The sequence below is a fragment of the Labeo rohita genome, chromosome 24 (genome assembly GCF_022985175.1).
Source record: "Labeo rohita strain BAU-BD-2019 chromosome 24, IGBB_LRoh.1.0, whole genome shotgun sequence".
Taxonomy (NCBI): domain Eukaryota; kingdom Metazoa; phylum Chordata; class Actinopteri; order Cypriniformes; family Cyprinidae; genus Labeo; species Labeo rohita.
This window is the reverse complement of record NC_066892.1, coordinates 7,903,183-7,929,065: the sequence shown is the minus strand read 5'-3', so window position 1 is coordinate 7,929,065 and position 25,883 is coordinate 7,903,183. Positions and strand designations below refer to the sequence as shown.

The following is a 25,883-nucleotide window of genomic DNA, read 5'->3' as shown; positions in this document are numbered from 1 at the left end:
AATTGTAAATATTCAATAATTAATTAATCTTAATAATCATAGGTCTAGTACTGCTAGATCTACGTTTCCCCCATAATTTGCACTTAGCTTACTATTTATTTAAAGATCTACTGTCATTTCTTCATTTCTTCTTCTCCTTCTGCTCTGGAAGTCTATGGCAGCCCATAGAACAGCTTGCAGGAAAGTTATGAAATTTGGCACACAGATAGAGGACAGTCTCAATATTAACCATAGCAAATTTGGAGTCTCTATCTCAAACTCTGTAGCGCCACCAACAGGTCAAATTTGAACTAATCTTTCTGCTTTTGAACTGTAAGGTCTAGAAGCAAAATTTGAACTTGTCCTAGATGGTGTGTCTGATTTTCACCAAAATTGGCTCAGATCATCTTCAGACAATGCTGGCAAAAGTTATGAAAAGCTTTGTAATATGCTAAACTGTTTTCGTAAAGTGCTTTAATTAATTTGACGAAATTCACACAAAAATGGACATGAGACTATATCTTCGCAACACTTTAGCAGATCCTGAACAAACTTGGTACGTGTTATACCAAATATGACCTGAGGGAACATGAGTCGTTTGGGTACAGCACCACCTACTGGTCAAAAGATATAAAAAATGACATTTTTGTTTAGAATTTTTTAACAGTTTAACCAAAAAAATCCTATGATTGATTTCATTAGATTCAGAGCGGCATACAGAATCAAATGATACTCAAGTTTCCTATGTTCCATTTTTTGCATGGACCATTTCCGTTTTGAGAGTGGACCATTTCGATTTTGTAGATACATGCTGTATTATCTAATGAATCTTATAGAACTGCTTGCGGAAAAGTTATGAAATTTGGCACACAGATGGAAGACAGTCTAATTATTAACTACAGCAAATTTGGAGTCTCTAACTCAAACTCTTTAGTGCCACCAACAGGCCAAATTTGACCTCATGTATCTAATTATAACTTTTGAACCATAAGGTCTAGAAGCAAAATTCTTTTGTCCTGTCATTGACCTGAGGGCACATGAGTAGTTTCGGCACAGCACATGATCTACTGGTCAAAAGATATAAAAATAGACATTTTTGTTTATAATGTCTGAACAGTTTGACCTAAAAATCATATGATTGATCTAGCTATATTTTCATATGTTCCATTTTTTTAAAAACCCTTTAACGTATTGTTATGAATCTTATAGAACCGCTTGTGGGAAAGTTATGAAATTTGGCACACAGATAGACAACAGTCTCATCATTAACCACAGCGAATTTGGAGTCTCTAACTCAAACTCTGTAGTGCCATCAACAGGACAAATTTGAACTTTTTGCTAATAACTTTTGAACCGTAAGATCTAGGAGCAAAATTATTTTGTCTTCTCATTCCTTGGCTCATACCGAGTCGAAATTTGAATTTATATGAATCAACAACAAAAAAAAAAAACACTTTTTTTGAAATCCTAGATGAGTTTTTCACCAAAATTGGCTCACATGATCTTCAGAGCGTTCTGTCAAAAAAGTTATCAAAAGCTTTTTGATATACCAAACCGTTTTTGTAAAACGCATTAAATTTTATGAAATTCAGCAACTCCTTAGTGTATGCTGACCAAATTTGGTATGTGTTGTAACAAGCATGACCTGAGGTCACATAAGTAGTTTTGGCACAGCACCACCTACTGGTCAAAATATATAAAAATATGACATTTCTTCTTGTAACTTCTGATCAGTTTGGCCAAAAATCATAAGATTGGTCTCATTAGATTTAAAAACTGCATACTAAATAGAACAATACCCTATTTTTCATATGTCAGCCTTTTTGGGTGTGGCCATTTTGAGTTTTTAGTAAAATCTGTTATCAACAAATGTCTTTATTTTTTAGTTTTTTGTCATCTTTATTTGTTTTAAAAAAATATGTCAATGTTTTAATGTTATGTTTTAATTCAATTTTTGTTGCAATATATGAAATAAGTATGTTTTTAAAAATATTTTAAGTTTAATTTAACCATTTCAAGTAACAACAGTTTTATGATTTTACTTTAAATAAATGAAACAACCCTGGTTATATGATGTATCATAAAATAAATTAAAACATTATTTTCATCCTGTGGGGAGTTTGTTGAAAACTCATTGAACACACATTCAGTTTATATGTCACACTGGATTCAAAATACACACTGATATTGGCTGATTGATTGGACAAAAAATATAATTTTTTACAAGATATTTTGACACGTGTCTATTTTTTATTTATATTTTTTATTTTTGCAATATACCTTAGAGTCTCACCATTCAAGGCTTTTTTGTGATCTAATAAGGATTCCTTACACGCGCAGGTTCTTCCAGTCCGTTTCCTTCCATAGCCACTGCTCCAGAATCCATTTAAAACCTGAGCTGAGACCTGGTGTTGGTGTTTGAGTCAGGTGACCTAAAAACCGTCAGCAATTCCTTACCTCCAATAGAAGTCGAAACGCACTACTAAGTCCTCAGAGACTCGAAACACGCTTGAAAATCCTCCGTTCCTGAGGCGCTCCCAAGCAGCCGTTATCCTCCATGGCGGAGAGTCAGACCTCGTGTTCAGCTTTTAATTAAGCCACAGGCCACCGCTGAGCCCCGTCAGACTGTAATTAAGCTGCAAGTATGACCCTTTATTTACACATTCGTTTCACGATCCTGCAAGCAAGCAAACGAGAGAATAATTTAATCCCAGAATGCGGTGTTAATTTTCTCTCTGCAGTATATGAGGGATTAAATGTTGTTGTTGTTTGCTTATTCAGCTGCAATAAAACCATTTGGGAACAATGTCTGTTCACAGACAGTTTATTGAAATGCAGCAAATGAAATGTGTAGGATATTAAGGCCCAATAAAAATGCTAATCTTCTGTTTCTTCTTTAGTCAAGGGTGCCAATTCGAGATATTTATTTGCGATATCCGTCCGGCCGTGTAGATTGGATGCGGTTACGTCCCGTGAGGTTTCTGGGATGGAAAACAGACGATTCCACTTTGCTTTCTGCTGAAATATCCCCCAGACAGATTGCTGTCAGAAACCATAATGCCGTTGAAAGTAGGAGGACAAAGCGAGGAAAATCCGCGTCTATGTTTTGTCTCTTCAAATCACACAGACTGCGGGATCACGGCGAAAGTGGCTGGAAGCAAGAAATAATTTGTTTGGCAAAATCCGCCCTATATTCTCTACCGAGGTCACAGTGTATATATCAGCGATGTGACCTGCGGAGCATTTTCTGTGATCCTTCTGATAACCTCACTCCATTTCCAGCTGTATTATTTATGGATTTTTTTAATGCAGCGTGTAGTTTCAGCACCATGAAATTTTAGCTATCATTAAATTCAGCTACAACTCCAGCAGAACTCCCATTTGTGTGTATATCTGCGTGAAGCGTGTAAGAAACAGAACATTGCGTTTTATAATAAAGTTTTGACCAGCGAAGTCACACGCCCAATCAGATCTGACGGAAACAATCCATCTTTTCGATCTCGCCATGTACAATTGAACGATTCTGACTGGGACTCATTTTCTTTCAGATTGGGCTCGTAAACCGAGAGCATATGGCAGCTGAAGGTTAAACAGAACCATTAGTGTTTGCTGTTGCTTGGTCCCTATGGTCAGCCTCATGCAGGAACTTTGACTGTGTTATATGGATAAAGGAGTAGTGGGAGATTTAGGCCTATATTTTAGCAAAGCTGCCTATATATATATATATATATATTTGTGTTAAACTCACATCATTACAGCTTGGCACACATGGATGCTTTCTGTCCTCATGCATTAATGTTTTACTGCATTTCTAATGTGATCTTGTGGAGTCCTAAATTCTGAGACTCAGTGAAAGGATCCTATTTTTATAATTTAAAACATCTTGTAAAATGGCACAGCTTTTTAAATATCTGAAAGTACACTCTTAACATCAGTCAGTCAAGCATTATAATATGATAATGATAGAACTTTAGTAATTAGAATTAAAACTTCACTGTAAAAAAAATTCCGTAAAATGTACGGTAAAAAACCGGCAGCTGTGGTTACCAGAGTTTTACTGTAAAAGTTACGGTAGCAACGTTTAACATTTTATGGTTTTCACTTAAATTTACAGGTAAATACTGTAATTTCATTAACTGATATAATGTTAATTTACCAACCTATTGAAGTACTGAAATCTGTTTTGTACCTTTGTAATACACTGATAACCACCAAAAGCAGGTGGTGATGAGAAAGTCACATGATGAACCAAAGCTCATCGCAAAAAGCTTTTAAATATTAACATATATAGAAGATGCAGTGTCATTCGCACAAACACTAAACACCATCATGGTAACACACATGAAACTGAAATAATGCAATAAACATTAATTTAACAACATTAGATGTAACATACAACCCTATTGTACAAAACTAAGTGAAAACTAAGAAGAAAGAGTTATTTCAACAAAAAAAAACATCAAATAAAAAAAATGTAACACAGGGAATTCTGGGAATGTCAATTTATGGTTATTCACTGTAAATTTTACAGTATTTTACTGTTAACCATTTAACATGTTTTTACTGTAGCATTTTTACAGTTTTTTACTGTTAAATTCACGGGCATTTTTTACAGTGTTGGTAACCATGTATGAATGGATATTAGTTATTTTAACTAAACTTAGGACTTGTGGTGGTGCTTTTTTGGTAATTAAGTGTTTCTGTAATAATAAAGAAAGGGAAAAAACTAACAATAAATCTGATAATAATAGTAATAGTAATAATAATAACTATTATTATAATTATTTTTATTATTATTACACAAGTTCTACTAATAAGAACAATATAAAACGCCCTAAGGATTAATGAGCTGCTGGGTTCATGAATATTAATCACGTTGTCTGCGTTCGCTTGAAGTGATTTGCTGAAATCAAAACAGGGACGATAATAGGTGAGCACCAGCCAATGAGATTGTTGTTTGCGCATTAGTTCCGCCTACTACCGAAGAAACCGGCAGTTCTTAAAAGCTGAAGAATTCCAAAGGAACTCTTAATATCGTTTATATGTAGCGTGTAGCTTTGACTAAGTGCGCCTCACAATCGCATGCGATTTATCGTGCAGCCCTAGTAGCATGTCAGTTCAGCATGGTATGTAAGACTCTCTCGCTCTCTCTCTCTTTGTGTGTGTGAGACAAAGCGACGGCGAGTCGTGCACCTTCACTCTAGAGTTTACGGTACGTCAAATACAGGTATGCTGCGCAGAATTGAAAAATAACACAGATCGCTTGAGAGAGAATGAAACTCTGAAGCGCTCAGTCAGTGTTCGGCGAGTGAAAATATATCTGTGTTAAACTTATACTTAGCGTTCAAATCACACACTGGCGAGTAAAATCTGAAAACTTTGTAGCCAGTGGCTAATATTACACATCGTTTAGTCGCCCAGAGTAAAGATGTAGTCGCATATGCGAGTGATTTACTCGCAATGTAGAGGGCTGAAAAATATTTGTTGTTGTTTTCTTAAAGAAATTAATCCTCTTATTCAACAAGGATGCATTAAATTGATCAAAAGTGACAGTAAAGACATGTATGATGTTACAAAAGATTTATATAAATAAAATCTGCTCTTTTGAACTTTCTATTAAATAATCCTAAAAAAGTTTTTCTTTAAGCATCACTGTTTTAACATTGATAATTGTAATCAGCAAATCAACATATTAGAATGATTTCTGAAGGATCATGTGACACTAAAGACTGGAATAATGATGCTGAAAAATCAGCTTTGCATCATAGGAGTACATTTTTGAAAACTTATTTTAACTAGTAATCAGGGTTCAACATTAAAGGAGAAGTCCACTTCCAGGACAGAAATTTACAGATGATGAAATGTACTAACCCCCTTATCATCCAAGATGTTCATGTCTTTCTTTCTTCAATCGTAAAAAAAAAAACATTTCAGGACTTTTCATTAATGGACTGCTATGGTGCCCCAATTTTGAACTTCCAAGATGCAGTTTAAATGCGGCTTCAAACGATCCCAAATGTGGTTGTAAATGATCTCAGCCAAGGAAGGAGGGTCTTATCTAGCGAAACAATCGGTTATTTTCATAAAAATACAACTTATGTATTTTTTAATGTCAAACACTCGTCTTTTTATTTATTATATTTATATATAATAAATATTACAAATATGCTGATTAAAGTAAGACCTCATAGAGCAGTGATGATACAGAGTGGATTACATTCATGCCAAAAAAAAAAATACTTTTTTTGCCCCAGACCAGTAACTTTTTTACTCAGACAAGTGAATGACTGATTTACAAGCACATGTCAAGGCATAGTGTTGAGCCCTGGCAATATTATTTTGACAGTTATAACAGTTTTACTATATTTTTCATTAAATAAATGCAGCCTTGGAGGAAAACATTACAAAATCTCACTGACTTCAAACTTTGCATCCCAGGAAAAATTACACTCGAAAATATACTGAGATAGAAAACTGTTACTTAAAATTGTAATAAAATTTCACAAGATTTCTTTCAAAACATAAAAATAAAAACTCTTGAACGCTTTTTTCTTTAAATATTTTTGTCTTGTTTTCCAGTTAAAATAAATAAACATCCTTAAGGTTTTTCAAAAGATATTAAGACTTGTTTTTAGTGAATATATCCAATTTTAATAAATTGATTTAACATATTAAGAAATTACTTAAAATATTTATAAGATTTATTAAAATACATAAAATTTATAAATAATTTAATTTTGTTTATTTTTCTTACCCTATTGGCAAATTTTGGTTGTTGAGGAAAACATTTCAGGATTTTTCTCCATATAGTGGACTTTGATGGAGTTCAGTGGGTTGAAGGTCCAAACTGCAGTTTCGGTGTAACTTCAAAGGGCTCTACACGATCCCAGCCAAGGAATAAGGGTCTTATCTAAGTAAACAATTGTCATTTTCTTAAAAAAAAATAATATATATATATGCTCATCTCGCACTAGCTCGACTTCATGCATTACATAATCACATTGGAAAGGTCATGTAGACATAGGCAGAAGTACCAACCCAGTGTTTACAAAGTGAACGTGCAAAGAAAATTAAACAGCCTTTACAAAAAAAAAGGTAAAACAATGATGTTGGACGATTTTGAAGTTGGAGGACAAAATGACATTGAGTTTTTCACCTTACCCTACCTTTTTGAACTGTGCAAGATGAGCATTTGTGGTTAGTATATACGTTTTATTTTTTTTTAGAAAATGACCAATCGTTTCACTAGATAAGACCTTTATTCCTCAGCTGGGATCATGTAGAACCCTTTGAAACTGCAATTTGGACCTTCAACCCATTGGCTCCCATTGAAATCCACTATATGGAGAAAAATCCTGGAATGTTTTCGTCTAAAAACATAATTTTTTTTGACTGAAGAAAGGAAATCATGAACATCTTGGATGACATGGGGGTGAATAAATGATCAGAAAATATTTATTCTGGAAGTGAATTAATCCTTTAACAATTTCAAGAGGTTAATGAAAAAGAAAAAAAGGATGTTCTTACTGAAAAACAAGATGTTATTTTGCAGTGAGCTTAGGTGTAAATGTAGAAAGTGTAAATATTTTCTTCTTAAACCTTGTGTGGAAACATCTAAAAGAGTCTTTCCACTTCCGAAGCAGATTTGATGTGTTTGATGTTCTCAGTTTTTGCTGACATTGTTTCTTCCGTCTCACTCTGTTAACAGAATCACATCGCCTTCGCTGAGATCACGTGACCTTGATTCGCCGGTGTGGCAAACACATTGGACATCCACGCTGTTTACCGTCCAGTCCCGATAGTCCCGGCTCAACGCTAACGCAGTGGTCATAATCTCTATGGTGTCGTTTTGGATCGCTCTGCCCTTGCTTTGTGTGTGTGTGGAAATATTGGTCCTGTCAACTAATAACTGTTACCATCACGCAATTAATGACTGAAGCTGCACTTCACATTTTCCTGACCGGTTCTGTTGGCTTTTTTGCAGACCGAGCTCACATCCAGAGCTCAGAATATCTCAGCCGCTCGCGTATGTGGGGAGCGTACGTGTCTGTGTTTGCATATGAGAGGTTTGTGGCAGGTTGATGCAAATACCTGCGCTTGGAATTCAAAATGAACTTAACTTGTAGTTGTGAAAATTTTCGTCGTCATATATTCCAGAAAATGTTTATTCATGTATGAATTTTTTGGGTTTTTTTAATGCTTGCATTGGATGAGTACAAACATATGGAATCCTATTTCTGCTTCAGAGTTTTTAAAAAAGGGGTAATTATGAGTTTATTTCTTGAAATTGTGACACTGCATTTCACAGTATTTCTTAAACTGTGAGAGAAGTTATATGTGACTCATAAATGCAACTTTGTCTCATATTTGTGATTTTGTATCTCACAGTGACTTTAATTGCAATTTAACTTCTCACAATTTTTTCACGAAAGGTTCATGTCTCACAAAAGCAACTTTCAGTCATAATCGTAATTGTCTCACAATATCACTTTTTCCTGCGATTATAACTGTGATTATATTTCACAAAAAGAACAATATTTGTCATAATTGCGATTTTTCTTTCCCCCTTATAATTGCACCTTTTTTATAAATCAAATTTCAAATTTCAACCTTGTTTCTTAGAATTGCAACTTTTTTTCTCAAATTTTGACTATATTTCACAAGTGGAACCATATTCTCATAATAATCCAACTTAATATCTCACAACTGAAACTTCTTAATGAAATTGTGACTGAAGTCTCAAATTGTGAGTTTATACCTCACAACTGCATATTTTTTCTCAAAATTATGATTTTAATATCTCACAATATGACTTTACTTCTCTTCATTGCAATATATCTCCCAATTGTGACTAAAGTCTTAAATTGTGACCATTCATTCACTTATTTCTCTTAATTACAACTTTATATTGCACAACTGTAACTTTCTCATAATCAAGTTTTTTTTTTCTCAATGATTTTCCTCTTCATTGCAACTTATTTCAAAATTGCAACCTTGTTTTTCAGAATTGCAACTTTTTTCTCAAATTGTGACTATATTTTACAGATAGAACCATTTTTTTCATAATTGTGATTTTATGTCTCACTATCACAATTTCTGTTAATTGCAACTTAATATCTTACAATTACAACTTTTTAATCAAATTGTGACTGCAGTCTCAAATTGTGAGTTTATACCTCACAACTGCATCTTTTTTCTCATAATTGTAACTTTAATATCTTGCAATTGCAAATTTATATCTCCTGTGATTTTATATCTCACAATATGACTTTATATCTCTTAATTGCAATATTATATCTCCCGATTATGACTAAAGTCTGAAAATTGTGACTATTCATTCATTCATTCATTATTTCTCAGAATTGCAACTTTATATTTCACAACTGTAACTTTCTCATAATTTAGATTTTTTTAAATCTCACAATATGATTTTATTTCTCTCCATTGCAACTTAATATTTCAAAATTGCAAGCTTGTTTCTCAGAATTGCAACTCTTTTCTCAAATTGTGACTATATTTCACAAATGGAACCATTTGTATCATTTTTGTGATTTTTGTCTTACAATATCACTATTTCTCTTAATTGCAACTTAATATCTCACAAATGCAACTTTTTAATCATATTTTGACTGAAGTTTTAAAATTGTGAGTTTATATCTCACAACTGCATCTTTTTTCTCAAAATTGTGATTTTAATATCTCACAATTACTTTTTAATCAAATTTTGACTGAAGTCTTAAATTGTAAGTTTATACCTCACAACTGTGTCTTTTCTCATAATTGTGACTTCAGTATCTCACAATTGCAGATTTAATTCTCCTGTGATTTTAGCTCACAATATGACTTTACTTCTCTTAACTGCAACATTATATCTCACGATTGTGACTGAAATATCAAATTGTGACCATTCATTTGCTCATTCATTATTTCTCGTAATTGCAACTTTATATTTCACAACTGTAACTTTCTCATAATTTAGATTTTTTTTTTAAATTTCACAATATGATTTTGTTTTTCTCCATTGCAACTTATTTCAAAATTGCAACCTTGTTTCTCAGAATTGCAACGTTTTTCTTAAATTGTGACTATATTTCACAAATGGAAGCATTTGTCTCATAATTGTGATTTGTCTTAATTGCAATTTAATATCTCACACTTGCAAGTTTTTAATCAAATTGTGACTGAAGTCTCAAATTGTGAGTTTATACCTCACAACTGCATCTTTTTTTCTCATAATTGTGATTTTAAATATCCTACAATTGTGACTAAAGTCTCAAAACGTGACAGTTTCATTCATTATTTCTCATAATTGCAATTGTAGATTTCACAACTGCATCTTTTTTCACATAATTGTGATTTTATCTCACATGAGTTGATTTTTCTTCATTGAAGCTCTCTTAATTGCTACTCTTATGATTTTATATCTCACAGTGTGAGTTTCTCAAATTGTAAAAAACTCTGAGGCAGAATTTGGTTTCCATACATACATAAATACACTGTGTCCACAAAAATAAGGCAGAAAATAAGCTAAAAATACCTTTTGAAAGCTCACATAAAAAAAAAAAAAAATCAAAAATACCAAAGCTCAGATAAACGTAAGTACTCACCTACTGCACTGGCAGCAAAAAATAAATTCCACATCAATTGGTTAGATAATTCACAAGCCAGGATTCAGTTTCACTCAGCGGCCAATGGGCTTTCAGAGCCTGGGTTTGAGTTGAAATCACCCAGCTGTGAAAGACAGATCATCTGCTAAGACAATCACCAGCCATCTCAAATAATGAGTCAGTCCGTCAGACGTGTCTGTTTAACAACGATACTCGCCTCGGCATTTGTTTCACACTGTTTTAGTGGCCAGCACATCTTTCACTGAGGATCAGTATTGTTAAAGGAGAAGTCCACTTCCAGAACAAAAATTTACAGATAATGTACTCACCCCCTTGTCATCCAAGATGTTCATGTCTGTCTTTCTTTAGCCGTACAGAAATTATGTTTTTTGAGGAAAACATTTCAGCATTTTTCTCCCTATAATGGACTTCTATGGTGCCCCGCGTTTGAACTTCCAAAATGCAGTTTATATGCAGCAGTAAACAGCCCCAGCTGAGGAAGAAGGGTCTTATCTAGCGTAACGATCAGTTATTTTTATAAAACATAATATAATTTATAAACTTTTTAATGTCAAACGCTCGTCTTGTCTTACTCTGCCTGAACTTTTTTCCGGTTCACGACAGTTAGGGTATGTCAAAAAACTCCTATCTCATGTTCTCCCACAACTTCAAAATTGTCCTATGTCACCGTTTTACCTTTTTTGTTAAGGGTGTTTGATCTTCTTTGCATGTTCACTTTGCATAGACTGGGTCGGTACTTCTGCAGAGATGTAGGATGATTTTAAAATGATTTTTTAAGTTGAGGGAGAAAGTACGATTGGAGTTTTCTGACATACCCTAACTGTCTTGAACCAGAATACACAGAGTTCAGGCAGAGCAAGACAAGACGAGCATTCGAGATTGTATTTTTTTTAATGAAAATAACCAATCGGTTTGCTAGATAAGACCCTTCTTCCTCGACTGGGATCGTTTACAACCACATTTGGGATCGTTTGAAGCTCCATTTAAACTGCATTTTGGAAGTTCAAACTCTGGTTACCATATCAGTCCATTACGACGGCGTTTTAGTGCCACCTTAAAAAAAAAAAAATCTAAGATTACGAGATTAATCTCGTAATATTTCGAGAATAAAGTCGAAATGTTACGAGAATAAAGTCGAAATGTTACGAGAATAAAGTCGAAATGTTACGAGAAAAAAGTCGAAATATTTCGATTTTTTTCTCGTAACATTTCGACTTTATTCTCGTAACATTTCGACTTTATTCTCCGAAATTGCCTCTTTTGTGCAGTCTGAAATGGCGACCAGTGGTCGACTCCACGGATATCGGTGGTTACATCTGTGTGCTATTCGAACAGGATGTTGTTTCTCAAGAGACTTTAGCCGCTTTTCCACTATCGGGCCGAACCGTTCTCTTCGCTTAACCGTTCCGTTCCGTGCCGATCCGTGCCGATCCGGGCCAGTCAGCACGGATACGGCTTCATTTTCCACTGTGGTGCTGATAACGGAACTCTTTGGAATGTAAACACAAATGTGTCAGTCGTTGCCTTGGTAACGCAATTGTAATATAAACAGAGATATGGATGATGATCAGATGTTTCTGTTTTTGGGACTTTGTTAAATAACAGAAAAAAAGGACACAACTACAAACAACGCAAAAAATAAAATAAACAAAAGGCGACGACAGGTATAAGGTTACCAACAAATGCTGAGGGGATATGCATGCCAACGGAGACGGACAGCGTTTTAAGAACCGTTCGGCACGACAGTAGAAAAACGGCTTCGCCAGTACTTCAGCCGGGGTCCCAGCGCATTGTGGCATATGGATTCATATGATAAACTCAAGCCGTACGGCATTGCAATTAATGGTTGCATTGACAGCTTCAGTCGGTTTGTGTTGTGGGTGGAAGCGTACAATACATTCACGTAAAATACGACTTTCTTTTCCTAATTTTGACATTATTTCTCAAAATACTACGATTTTAATCTCGTATTACTAAGAGTTTATTCTCGAAATATTTCGACTTTTTTTCTCGTAACATTTCGACTTTATTCTCGTAACATTTCGACTTTATTCTCGTAACATTTCGACTTTATTCTCGTAGTTTCGAGTTTATTCTCGAAATATTACGAGTTTAATCTCGTAATCTTAGATTTTTTTTTATTTTTTAAGGTGGCACTAAAACGCCGTCGTAGTCCATTATATGGAGAAAAATCCTGAAATGTTTTCCTCAAAAAACATAATTTCTTATAGGGGGTGAGTATATTATCTGTAAATTTTTGTTCTGGAAGTGGACTTCTCCTTTAATGTTAAAGAAAAACTAAGTCAGAAAGTCACCTGTCCTCCTGTGATTATTAAAAACCGTGATACCTCGTGTAAAATTGTGGATATAAATTAGCCTCCTACATTATTTTGTTCTGAAAATATCAGTGCTACGCTAAGTTATATTTCAAAACTCCGGCCCTATGTTTCATTCAGTCATGTCGTGGTGCCATTTAAAAGAATATTCTGGGTTATCTTCATCTTAAAGGGACAGTACACTCAAAATGAAAATCCTGTAATTACTCACCCTCATGCCGTTCCAAACCCGTAAGACCTTCGTTCATCTTCAGCACAAATAAAAATGTTTTTGATGAAATCAAAAAGCTTTCTGACCCTGCACAGACAACAATGCAACTGACACAAGGCCTAGAAAGGTAGTAAGGACATCAATGTGACATCAGTGGTTCAACAGGAGGTTATTTTCCTAATAACCCAGAATATTCTTTTAAAAGCTTTAGACTTTTGGTGCTTGATTATATGGTTCCCCTCGTATAGTACGACGTCCTGCTGATGTGACCAATCCTTAAGAGCAATAATGTGATTCTTCATATCTCATGAGAAAATTCCCATTTGGCTTCCCCTCAAATGGTATGTATATTTTTATTGATATATATATAGACATATATAATATATTGGTGTGATAAATGGTATATTATTGCTAAAGCACTAATCACAGAAGGGATAGCTGCACTTTATAATGCAGAAAGAAAAAAAACATGCATAAAAATTAATGAAAGCGCTCAGCGCCTGCAGCAGTATTACAGTAAAAACCAACATGGTGTGTACAGTGTAAATGCACATGATTATAATTTTTGTCAGAGATTATCGATGTTTATTTTCTTATGTTTGTGCTGTACGTGTATGTGTGGCTGGGGGTTTGTGGGTGTACGATGGCATACTGTAAGTACATATTGTACTGTATTAATCATTGATATTCTTTGAATCTTAGCTGTAGTATCACACTGGTTTACTGTGTACCAAATAGATGTTTTTTAATCGTGTTTATATTTACGTTCTGTTTTCTAGCTTGCTTTCGGTTGTTAAAAGATGTTCTTTCGACCTCAAAAAGCTTTTTTAACTTCTGATTGCTATATTTTCTTCTGCCATCCCACCTTGAGAATCACTACTAAATGGTTTATTTGGATACTACAGATGGATTTCCTACCAAGTCGATGTGAATCCATCTCTGAGTCCTTTTAGGGCTTTGAATTCATGACCTTTTACACTGTAGAGACGATGAAATTTAAAGTTTGAATAAAAAAATATATTCTAAAGCTGTGGTGTTTTCTTTGACAAGCACTTTACGGGGTATAAAACGTCGGACGTCTAATATTGAATGCGTTTAAAGAGCCCTGTGGCATCTCTGGCCCCTGACCTCAGGAAAATTGGCTGGTTTGCTCTGGAGAACCTGTAAAATATGAGAGAGAGTGACATGGTGCGGAGTCGTTGGGGATTCGGCGTCCTTCGGGCATCCTGAGTGACACCGTATGTCCTGAGGAGCAACAAACGGACAAACAAGCAATCAGAAAAGATGGAGCGATTCGACTAGCTCACATTTATAACTGTCACTCAACAGGGTCAAAGTGGAAAGTCTCTATTTCTCATTCCTTCCCACATCACAAGGTTTGATTCTTTTCCGAAGGGAAACACGTTCTCCTGCTTTGAGATTCCCTCTTATTTTCTCTGGGTTTGACTGCTGCTAATGCTCCCGGTGAAGATTGAACTGCCGTGAAAACAGGCCACCTGAGCTTACGGAAGTCTTTTTATTTTTTGAGAGGTTTATCATTATTCACAATAAAGCAAGCACAAACATCACACTAATAAAGGTTAATTTAGCATGGCTGGGTCACATTAAGAGGGAAATTTACTTGATCTGGTCACTTCATGGTTCAGTAATGCCTGTTTGAAGTTAATCGGTTTGTTTAAACTCAACATGAGATGAAAATTGATCCTATTTGCTTTCTTAATATCCATTGCTGATCTGTTTGTACATTTAGGCTGCATTTACACTGCAGGTCCTTGCACACCGAGTCCGTTTCTTTTCGTATTCATCATGTAACGTCACAGTGGCTCTGAATTGTCAAAACACCTCTCAAAATGCTTGTTACAGATGTGAAAAATGCAGAAAATTTAACTCATTCCAATTTTTTTTTTTGAATGCTTTAGAGACAGTGTGTAAATATGATTGACACAACGTGAGGTCGACACAACGTGAAAATTCCGGGCGATAATTTCAGACTCAGTGTGCAAGGACTTTTAATGCACAAATCCAATCTTTTGACCATATCCAATTTTTTGGCCCGTCTGTTCACTTTTGACACAACATTGTGTTTACATTAAAGGAGAAATCTACTTCCAGAACCCCCTTGTCATCCAAGATGTTCACGTTTTTTTCTTCAGTCATAAAAAAATGTTTTTTGATTGATGTTTCTCCATATAATGGACTCATATGGTGCCCCGAGTTTGAACTTCCAAAATACAGTTTAAATGCGTCTTCAAACGATCTAAAATACGGTTGTAAACGATCCCAGCCGAGGAAGAAGGGTCTTATCTAGCGAAATTGTTATTTTTATAAAAATAATACAATTTATATACTTTTTAATGTCAAATGCTTGTCTTGCTCTGCCCGAAATCAGTTTTTTTTCCCAGTTCATGACAGTTAGGGTATGTCGAAAAAACTCCCATCTCATGTTCTCCCTCAACTTCAAAATCGCCCTATATCGCTGTTTTACCTTTTTTGCTAAGGGTGTTTGATGATCTTTGCATGTTCACTTTGCAAAGACTGGGCCGGTACTTCTGTAGCGATGTAGGATCATTTTGAAATGATTTTGCATGTCATGTCTAAAGTGAATGTAAACAGGTGGGCCAAAAGATCAGATCTGTCCATTAGACTTACAGTGTAGCCTTTATGGGCAAACTTGTCGCCCTCGCATTGTGGTGGGTTGAGGAGAATGGGATATGTGTGTTTAGACGTAGACTGGACGTCCAGATATTGGATATGTATCCAATTTAAAATGACATTTCGAAGTGGCTCAGATAGAATGCGAAAGAAAATTGGATCTTGTGAAAATCTAAACTTGTGGCATGTAGATTTTCTCCAAAGTAACTTCACTTTTCTGTACCAATTTTGTAATTACTTTTAAAAAGGTAATGTGTAATGCTTTTGTAAAGTCAGTTCCCTTCAGTTATTGGCCTATTTGATTGTCTGCCTCTGTTTGGATTTGTTTGCTTTTTACAAGAAATTAGATTCATTTCATCTAATTAAATTATATATTTAATTAAGTTTTACAACAGATGCACTGATTTTTCATTACCAGTCTTATGCATTGCAATGCACTGACATATTTTTATCCATTACTAAAGCAGTGTTTAGTATGCACTCCAATAACCAATAAAGTCTAAATTGCTCCTGTAATACTTTGCAGCTAACAATAGCTACCGGTCCATAACCCAGCATTCATCTGGAATCAAACAGTGGCTGATTGTGTAACAAAACCATTCATTTCTGTTTACCACGAAACAGGTCGATATCCTTATAAAACAATCAATCCATGCCACAGGTTTCCCAGCAAGAACAAGCAGCCTTATTTTGTTACGCATTGTTTTGCTTCTCATTCAATTTGCACGCTTGTAAAAATTGGCGTTTGTGCTTTAAAGGCGAGAAGTTCAAGTCAGGACATCGATCAACTGACACGTCTGAGTAAGAAGTGGACAGAAAACAATGCGGGAATCCCAATGAAATAGTCTGGGCTTTAAGAGCAAAACGTGTGTAGTTTGAGAACATAAATCTTACCCCAGTCGCATTTGAAAACTCTCTCTCCTGGCATTGTTGTTTCATGTCCAGGGTCTGTGCGGCGTCTCGCTGGTCTGTACTGTGTCTCAACCGTGGCTGGACAGGGCTACAGAGACATCCATAGCGATTCTTTAGTGTTGAATGACTGTAGTAGCTATTGTGCAAGTCTTTGTGATTCACCAACGGTTTGAGCTTCTGCTCCTTATGGCTGCTTGTCCCTCTGTGACCTCTTCCTCGTGCCAGTCTTCGGATCACCACTCTGGGTCTGGCTGCAGTAGGTGATGACCCGAGGTGGGCCGCCTTAGCCAGGCGCTCACGGCACCATTCGATTTTCTGTCCAGATGCCTTTTTCCAAAGAGCTTCGGGACTCCTTGTTTCATGCTTCGCCGAGACAAATCCCTCACACCTCCAGGATGTTGTTTCCTCTGTCATTTGCTCATGAGATGATTCGGGAATCCACTCTATCATTGGCAGAATGCTGTTCACCTCTACAATATGTATTTGCAGTGAGTTCTCGCTGACAGTATTTTGTCTCTGGGTCATTGAATCACTAGATATGCTGGGATTTATGGGTACAAAGCTTGGGTCCGATGCATTTGGTCTCTCAGTGGTAATGCTCACATCTGGGTTGGCAGATTTAGAGGGGGCACTACTGATTTGAGATGCTTTCCATCTTGAGTTTCCTTCATCCGATGCATCATTTGCTCCGGATACGCATGACCTGGGCTGAGCAAATAAATGAGGGGACAAAATGATGTTCCTCTCGTCCAAGTAACTGCATTTCTGCCTAGCCTTCTGTTTGGCCTCCTGGTATCTGTGAAATGAATTATCATCTGAAAAAAAAAAAAGAAAACGAAATCATTCTAATATGCTAATTTGCTGTTTAAGAAACACTTCTTACAGAGTGTTTTCACGACACATCATCAGTCAGGCATATTGGCGGCAGTGAATATAAACAATGCCACTGAACCAAACAAAACTTGCATATTTTGCTGATTATTGCTGCTAAAAATGTTCAGTTATTGTCATGTTTTGGGCTGTACTAACCAGTCGGACCGTTTGTGGTTGGCCAAACTGAACCAGGATTTCTAGGGCAAGAATCTTGACAATTCATGTTTGTTCTTATCATTTCCGGTCAGGTATGTGAAATATTAGGCTAATATCTTAATTAACTCTGCTCATACGTATCTTTACCACCTATTAACTTTCGTTTGTCAAAATATTGTGCCCTTTCCTGCTTACTAAGTCCTTCTCCATGATTCAGCAGCTACGTTTTTTGTGGTTTAAACAGCACAAATTAGCAGTACAATGTATTCAATAGTACATTAACCATGCAATCCATATTGTTGTTTACATCCGAGTATCGCCAATCCGGGTAACTCAACTAACCAAATCATGATGTAAGTGCAAACCCTCTATATCATGTACAATTACAATAAAATGTAATGATTCGGTTTACAGTACAATCAAAATTGAATAAAAACATAAAAAAGCATTAACACACCTGCTGCTTATTTAATCATCGTTTTGCAGATTTTGGGCTTAGTTTTTAACGAGATGGCACTGCCTTATAATCACCTGTACTCTGCTTGCTTTCAATTCCTTACACAAACTTTCACCTAAAATAGTCGTTCATAATGTAAAGTTTAAAAAGGTTGAAGCGAATTACAAAGATGTTCACAGTAGTTTTTGTTTACATTAATTTCACGCCATAAAAGCATTCTGAGACGCGCTTTACCGGTCTTCTTGGTGAGCATTTGAGTCTGCTGTTTAAAAACTAGATTAGAGCTTCACCTGCTGTTAAAAAGCTCAGAATCGATTCCAGAGAGAATCGTGATTCATTCGATTCACAAATCATCATGAAGCATCAATTTATCATCGCAGCCTTACCAAATAGGTGCTTTCTGAAAAGCTTTTTTGCCATTCTTCATTAGCAAAACCCCCAATATAGACACAAATAACTACACTAGCACTATTTGTGTTATTTATTATTACTGCTAAGCTCACTCCTAGAAAAGAATAACTGGAAAAGATATTCTGATTATCCATTAGGCTAGTGCAACACACCTGCTGGTAATTTTGAAGTAATCCTATAAACCCTGATTAGCTGATTTAGAAGCTAAACTGCATCTTATTGATTTCATACCTGCATTGGGAATATGTTGAGAAGATCTAATGTCTGTTTTGGGAACAAGAATGAATTCTCAGGATATTTGGGTAAATATAAGCATTCCTATTTAGACTGTTAACAAGGTTACATCTATCACAGAGATGGTAAACCCTCCTGCTTTCTTGCTCTTGGGTCTTTGAGTGTTCACAGGGCTTCATTACAAATGCTGTGAAGTCTGAGCCCTGTTAGGCCGATGATTAATCACAGGTCCGGTTTTTAAATGTCAGGTCTGAGCCCAGCGTGGCCCGGCTCTGATCGATGTCCCACTCTACGGCTATCTTTCAGAAAGCTGCACTGACGCTGTGGGACTCGCAGTGACTCACCGTTTGCTCCAGAGCAGGTAAGTGGTAAAGGGTTTCAATGCAAACGTCTTTAACATCTAACTTCTGGAGAGCAGAGAGACATATTGGGGGTACAAACTCATAGACAGCTAGTGCATTTTCCATTATTTACCAATTTAATACAGATTCATTTTAACATATTACAAATTGCCATGCTTAAATGTTTCTATATTCAAAAAGAATCTTGTGTATCATTCAAAGCAAGAACAACTAAGATTCCAAAATCAGTGTGGCCAAGAAATCATGCAGAATCTTACATATTTCTTCTTATTATTTATATTGGATATTCCCCCCTTTTTAATCAAATTTTCACTGTGGTCTCAGACGTTGGGGCCACTGTTTATATAATGAGACTGGAGTAAACAACATCTGGCTAATATTTGCTCCTGTGAGATCTCTGCATAATATGCGGTGTTGGTTTTTTGTTATTGCTCACAACATTTTGAGAAGATGCCAAATACTAGAGTTTGGGAAAAATATCCAATATATGCACTACTTTAAGCTTTGATGTTCCCTAACAGCTTAGAATGTTTTCACACAAAAATCATGATTTATTAAATTAATTTATTAAAAATCACCCACAGAGTAGCCTTAGAAATATTTTTTTTTGTGCAAAATTTGTTGTAAACAATGCTGTTGTTTATCATTAAATAAATAATTTGGTGTAAGTGTACTCAGGCCATCCAGGATGTAGAGTTTGTTTCTTCATCTGAACTGATTTGGAGAAATTTAGCATTATTACTTACTCACCAATGGATTCTCTTCAGTGAATGGGTGCCGTCAGAATTAGAGTCCTAAAAAGCTGATAAAAACATCACAATAATCCACACGACAAAAGTAAACACTTGTGAAGTAAAAAGCAGTGTGTTTGTAATCAATTTATCATTAAAATATTAACTTCAAACCATTAATTTCAGTTAAAATGTGAGTCCTCTATCCATAATATTGCTTTCTCCAGTGAAAAAGTAGATTTGTCATTTCCCAGAGGCAACAGTTTAACGTTAAAACATCTTAATGATGTATTTGTTTCTTACAAACACACAGTTTTTCACTACACAAGATGTTAATTGATGGACTGGAGTCCATACAAGTGTGGATTACCTGTGGATTATACTGTTTTTATCAGCTGTTTGGACTCTCATTCTGACGGCACCCATTCACTGCAGTGGATCCACTGGTGAGCAAGTGATGTAATGCTAAATTTCTCCAAATCTGAGTAAATATTTAGCAGATTTTCATCTTGGGTGAACTATTCCTCCTTTTTGTCTCTGACAGAGAAAATGTCAATGCAAGGAAATACCATAACGGGGAGTTGGGTTGGTAATTGTATCAATTACAATAATTGTATATGGTTTGAGCACATATGACTCAGTACCAGAGTGCTGTTGTGAGTGAAGTGTCATTTGCGCGTCTAATAGTCAGCAGTGGTCGTTACTCACGCTGTGCCCTTGTTGAGCTCCCACATGAGGCTGCTTGGAAGTTCCTCTAAAATAAATACTGTAAAAATACTGTGGCTATGTCTTAAATTGGACCAATCTAGCATCTTTTTAATGCTCAAAATTCAGGTTTGAAATCACAGGAATAAATTACAATTTTAAATAGTTAAAATATTTCAAAATTTTACCATTTTTGGAGGCTTGGTGAGCAAAAGAGACTTTTAAAAAACATTAGAAATCGTACTGTTTAAAAACTTTTGACTGGTAGCATAAAAGTGTGCCCAGTATCCTATCACTCCAACCATTTTTGAAAAAACTGTTTTAGAGACAAATAAATTCTCACCCTCCAGTCAAAACAATAGTTAAAAGCCCAAACAAACATAATAACCAGTCAAAACAGAAAAACATTTGCAAATTAAGCATCTGGCCTCATGCCTCCATGCGTAGAGAAACCTTTACATGCTGAGTGATTGGCAGGAAGTCGCGCCTTTCAGTCCCGATGCACACTGCGAGGTGATTTTGAGGCATGCTGGGTAGCAAGCTAGACTCAGTAGCAGACAAATGTTTGCGCCACACATAATGGACGCCTCCAGATCCCCATAAGGAATTTCCCGTAGCAGCAGGTGAAAGCAACAGTGTAATTAGACGCAAGTCGCGTACAGGAAAACGCCGGCGTCATCCATTATCTCCTCTCCTGCTGCTTGAACTAAACTATGTTTAAGGGAACTCTGTGGGACTGTCACTCAGGACTTTGATTATGACTCTGATGTGGCGTTAGAGCCATTTCAGAGAGTATTATTGATTTTTCTTTGGCAGCATTTTACTCTTTCCAACTAGATTCATTACAACGTAAGCCATTACATAGATTCACTGACTGAATATGAATGTGTTTGATTGCTTACCACTGATGCCGCCATCTGTATCGGAACATTCCCAAGCACAGCACAGATCCCTCTTCTCGTCTTTTCTGTGGAAACATTTTGACATAAATGGATAAAAGACCAGAATTTTCCCCTTTTTAAAGTCTGAAGACAGAAGTGCAGTTAGGCTATTGACTTAATGACATTGTTGCTTTCTTTTTCCAGTAAAAATGTACATTAAATATGTATTTTCCAATGTTTTCTATTTTATATTTTAACAGTGTAAAAAATATTCAGTTTATTAAAGCCTACTATGAATATCATCTAGTTAGTGTTTTAAGCATTTTACATTTATTCCAAAATAACTCAAGGCAGTAATTTCAGGTATTTGTGTGTGTGTGTGTGTTTGTGTGTATGTATGTGTGTATATATATATATATATATACATATTAAAAACCAACATTTGAACAACAAAATGCAATTTTGGACATTTTCTAATTGAATTGAACCACAGTGAAGTCAAAAATGAAACTGAATTTCCAAAGAAAGGACTGACAGGAGACTTTTTACAAAGCAGCCCATAGTGTGTTGTATTCAGCGTGATGGTTGGTACTGAATTGTTTCTGATGTGATGGCAACAGGCAGGACAATAGAAGCTCTTCACTATAGCAAAACAACATCAGTTTAGCAAGCAGTGAGATGAATTGAGCGTACAATGCTAACAGAATCCCTGTGAATGTTTCTGCAGTTCATCAAAGCGCTTATAGAGATATAGAGAACGACTCTATAGCCCAGGACCAATGAGTCATGGAGGTCCATAATTATTCCTGGCTATTGTTTTCCATTACCATCACCTCATATCAGCGCTACTCACAAACCACCTCTAACATCTCTAAAGCACACTTTTTGTGAAAGCGTAATGCAGAAGCAGAGTAATTTTCTCTGTTCCAGCCCTTGTGTTCAGTGCAGCATACAATGGAAATGGCTTGTTTTGACGGTGTGAAAACTCTTAATTCCTCCAGCAGATTGAGTACAGGAACACTGAGAGAGAGAGAGAGAGAGCAGAGCCGATACAACTGCTTCCAAGCCACAGTATAAAGTCTAAATTAAGACATAAATTCACTTTCTGAGATAAACTCAAAAAATGGAAGATATAAAGTTACAATTTTTTTTAAAACTTGTTAGCAGAAATGGGTTTTCATAACAGAGAGAACTGAAAACGAAACTTTTAGATTTAGGTATTTAAGATTATGAGATTAAAGTCATAATATTTCGACAATAAAGTCAAAATTATGAGAATAATGTCGAAATGTTTTGAGTATAAAGTCAAAATATTTTTAAGAATAACATCAAAATTGCGAGATTCATTCGTAGCAATTACAAGATTAAAGTTATAATATTTTGAGAGTATATTCTAACCTTTTGCACATGCGGAAGATAACAATAACTTATGTTAACGAGTTGGAGTCCACTTCACAATTCACTCCGCCTTGTCACAATTCTGTATTGTTAAAGGCGGTATATAAATAAAGGTGACTTCAGTCTTTTAGAATGTTTTATTGTTGTTTATACACTGACCAAAAATGGAATGTTGGTCCACTCATCTTCAATAGCTGTGCAAAGTTGCTGGATATTGGCAGGAACTGGAACACGCTGTCGTATACGCTGATCCAGAGCATCCCAAACATGCTCAGTGGGTGACATGCTCGGTGAGTATGCTGGCCATGCAAGAACTGGGATGTTTTCAGCTTCCAGGAATTGTGTACAGATCCTTGCAACATGTGGCTGTGCATTATCATGCTGCAACATGAGGTGATGATCATGGATGAATGGCACAACAGCGGGCCTCAGGATCTCGTCACGGTATCTCTGTGCATTCAGAATGCCATCAATAAAAAAAAGAACCTGTGTTCTTTGTTTGTCCATAACATGCACCTGCCCATACCATAACCCCACCGCCACCATGGGCCACTCAATCCACAACGTTGACATCAGCAAACCGCTCACCCACACAGCGCCATACACACTATCTGCCATCTGCCCTGTACAGTGAAAACCGGGATTCATCCGTGAGGAGAACACCTCTTCAAAGTGCCAGGCCCCGTCGAATGTGAGCATTTGCCCACTCAAGTCGGTTACGATAACGAACTGCAGTCAGGTCGAGACCCCGATGAGGACGACGAGCATGCAGATGAGCTTCCCTGAGACGGTTTCTGACAGTTTGTGCAGAAATTCTTTGGTTATGCAAACCGATTGTTGCAGCAGCTGTCCAGGCGGCAGGTCTCAGACGATCTTGGAGGTGAACATGCTGGATGTGGAGGTCATAGGCTGGTGTGGTTACACGTGGTCTGCGGTTGTGAGGCCGGTTGAATGTACTTTGTTCTCGTAATTTTGACTTTATTCACTAAACATTTCAGCTTTATTCTCAAAACATTTCGGCTTTATTTACTAAACATTTAAGCTTTATTCTCAAAACATTTCAAATTTGTTCTCGAAACATTGCTACTTTATTCTCGTAAATTCAACTTCATCCTCTAAACATTTCTACTTTATTCAACTTTATTAATAAATGTAAAATACTTAAAAACACTAACTTTATGAGATTCCTACTTGGCTTTAATAAATTGAATATTCATTACATTGTTCATTTAAAATAGCTTTTATTTTATTAATTTTTTTTTCACCAAAAAATGAAACTAAACACTGAAAGTCACTGGGCTTGCAGTCTGATATCAAGTAAAATTTAAGAAGCATAATAGTCAAATAAAGCTAATAACTGTACCTTTTAGTCTTCTGTTTATTTTCCGTGAGCTGCATGTTGGCACAGGTTTATCTCGTGGTCTCTTCTGAACGCTTTGACATGGTCATGTTTGCACCCAATGCCATAATTACACACAAGAGACACAACAGTAACCAGGAACTTGGACACGCTTCAATAACTCGCCAAGGTGAGGTATGACAGCGGCCTTCCCATTGCCAACAGCTAATGAACAAAACTTACCAAAATATTAATGTGCATACCTGCTCTTAATGTATGTAGTGCATTTCATTTTCTAAAGAGTTTGACGAGAAACATCTAAGGCAATGAGAACGCCATTAAAATGGCAGGATTCGAAATCTTGCTCTGGCAGTTTCTCTTTAGTCACGCTGAAGTCTTGTGCTGGAAGATACTGAAAGAAACAGATAGAAGCATGACGAGTGGAAGGAAACTGTGGGCTTCCCTGAGGCTGTCTGATCCATCTGGTCACTCAGGCATTCATGTACTTTCCTTCTCCAAGTCTCCATGAGGAAAGCCCAGAGCAGAGCTGCTTTCTGCCAGCGAAGGCTCAGATGCTTGAGTCAGGGAACAGCTGCTGCTGATGGCAGGGAAAAATGAAAGAGCCATGGAATAAACTTCATGTGCTTTTACATTTGTAGTGCACTTAATTTTAAACCAAATATAAAATTAATATTGCTGTGGAAGCAATAGTGATTAAGTCTGAGGGTGCATAACTTTAAGACATTTGGTGAAAGTGTTGGGATTTGGATTGGGATAAGTCTGGGCTTGGTTTTCCTCTTCACATTCCATGCTTCTGGAATATTCATGTCCACATGGACAAACTTCAGTGGTCCAGAGAAAGGGGTCTGCTGAAGAAACTGAATGTACTTCAAAACTCTAAGATATCAGTTGATTTTCTCTCAAAATGATATTTTACATGTGCTTAAAATATGACTTAAGTCATTTGTTTGTAAATCACGCTACATTTTTTGCACTGTTTGCTTTTAGTTCTCTAAAAAGAACCCGTTCATTAAAGACACTTGTGAATCAGGCTATGTTGGTTGCACTGTATGCTTTTGATTCACTAAAAATAACCTGGTAATAACAGTCTGTTAATTAATGAGGCTATATTGGTTGCATTGTGGTTTGATTCTCAAGAAAAGAACCTATTCATAAGAATCATTTGTTTATGAATCAGGCTACTCTGTTCACACTGTATGCTTTTGACTCATTAAAGGAACCTGTTCATAAGAGTCATTGATTTGTGAATCAGACTACATTGTTTGCACTGTATGCTTTTAATTCACTAAAAATATCCAGTTCATAACAGTCTGTTCATGAATGAGGCTACACTGTTTGCACTGTGTTGTTGATTGACAAAAAAAAACAGTTCATAAGAGTCATTTGTATGTGAATCAGGATACATTGTTTGCACTGTTTTTGATTCACTAAAAAAGAACCTGTTCACAAGAGTCATTTGCTTGTGAATCAGGCTAAATTACACTGTATGCTTTTGATTCACTAAAAAGAACCTGTTCATGAGTCATTTGCTTGTGAATCAGGCTACATTGTTTGCACTGTATGTTTTGATTCACTAAAAAAAATCTTATGAATAAGA

The 25,883-nt window shown here is 36.0% G+C and overlaps 2 protein-coding genes across 3 annotated transcripts in view; one reads left to right on the top strand and one right to left on the bottom strand.

Annotated features, from left to right (window-relative positions):
* Positions 1-11,668, top strand: part of plppr5b (phospholipid phosphatase related 5b) — a 66,223-nt gene extending 54,555 nt beyond the window's left edge. For both annotated transcript variants that reach the window (XM_051097543.1, XM_051097544.1), the window contains one exon: positions 7,688-11,668. In XM_051097543.1, coding sequence (XP_050953500.1) covers positions 7,688-7,717 — 30 coding nt within the window. In that variant the 3' untranslated portion in view covers positions 7,718-11,668. The remainder of the gene's footprint in view (positions 1-7,687) is intronic.
* A 2,141-nt stretch (positions 11,669-13,809) lies between these two features.
* On the bottom strand, positions 13,810-24,401 carry LOC127155487 (uncharacterized). Its single transcript, XM_051097713.1, has 4 exons — positions 24,290-24,401; positions 21,550-21,614; positions 16,701-17,533; positions 13,810-14,399 (listed from the first exon to the last, which is right to left on the bottom strand). Exons 1-4 carry the CDS (start codon positions 24,322-24,324, stop codon positions 14,250-14,252), a joined length of 1,083 nt encoding a protein of 360 aa, XP_050953670.1. The 5' UTR covers positions 24,325-24,401; the 3' UTR covers positions 13,810-14,249.
* Between the last annotated feature and the right edge of the window lie 1,482 nt (positions 24,402-25,883).

Coding starts and splice junctions, on each gene's coding strand:
- LOC127155487 (XM_051097713.1), bottom strand. CDS start 24,324: ATGCAGCTCACGGAAAATAAACAGAAGACTAAAAG. Junction 21,615..24,289: donor AATAAACAGAAGACTAAAAG/GTACAGTTATTA, acceptor ATGTTTCCACAG/AAAAGACGAGAAGAGGGATC. Junction 17,534..21,549: donor TACAGATGGCGGCATCAGTG/GTAAGCAATCAA, acceptor TTTTTTTTTCAG/ATGATAATTCATTTCACAGA.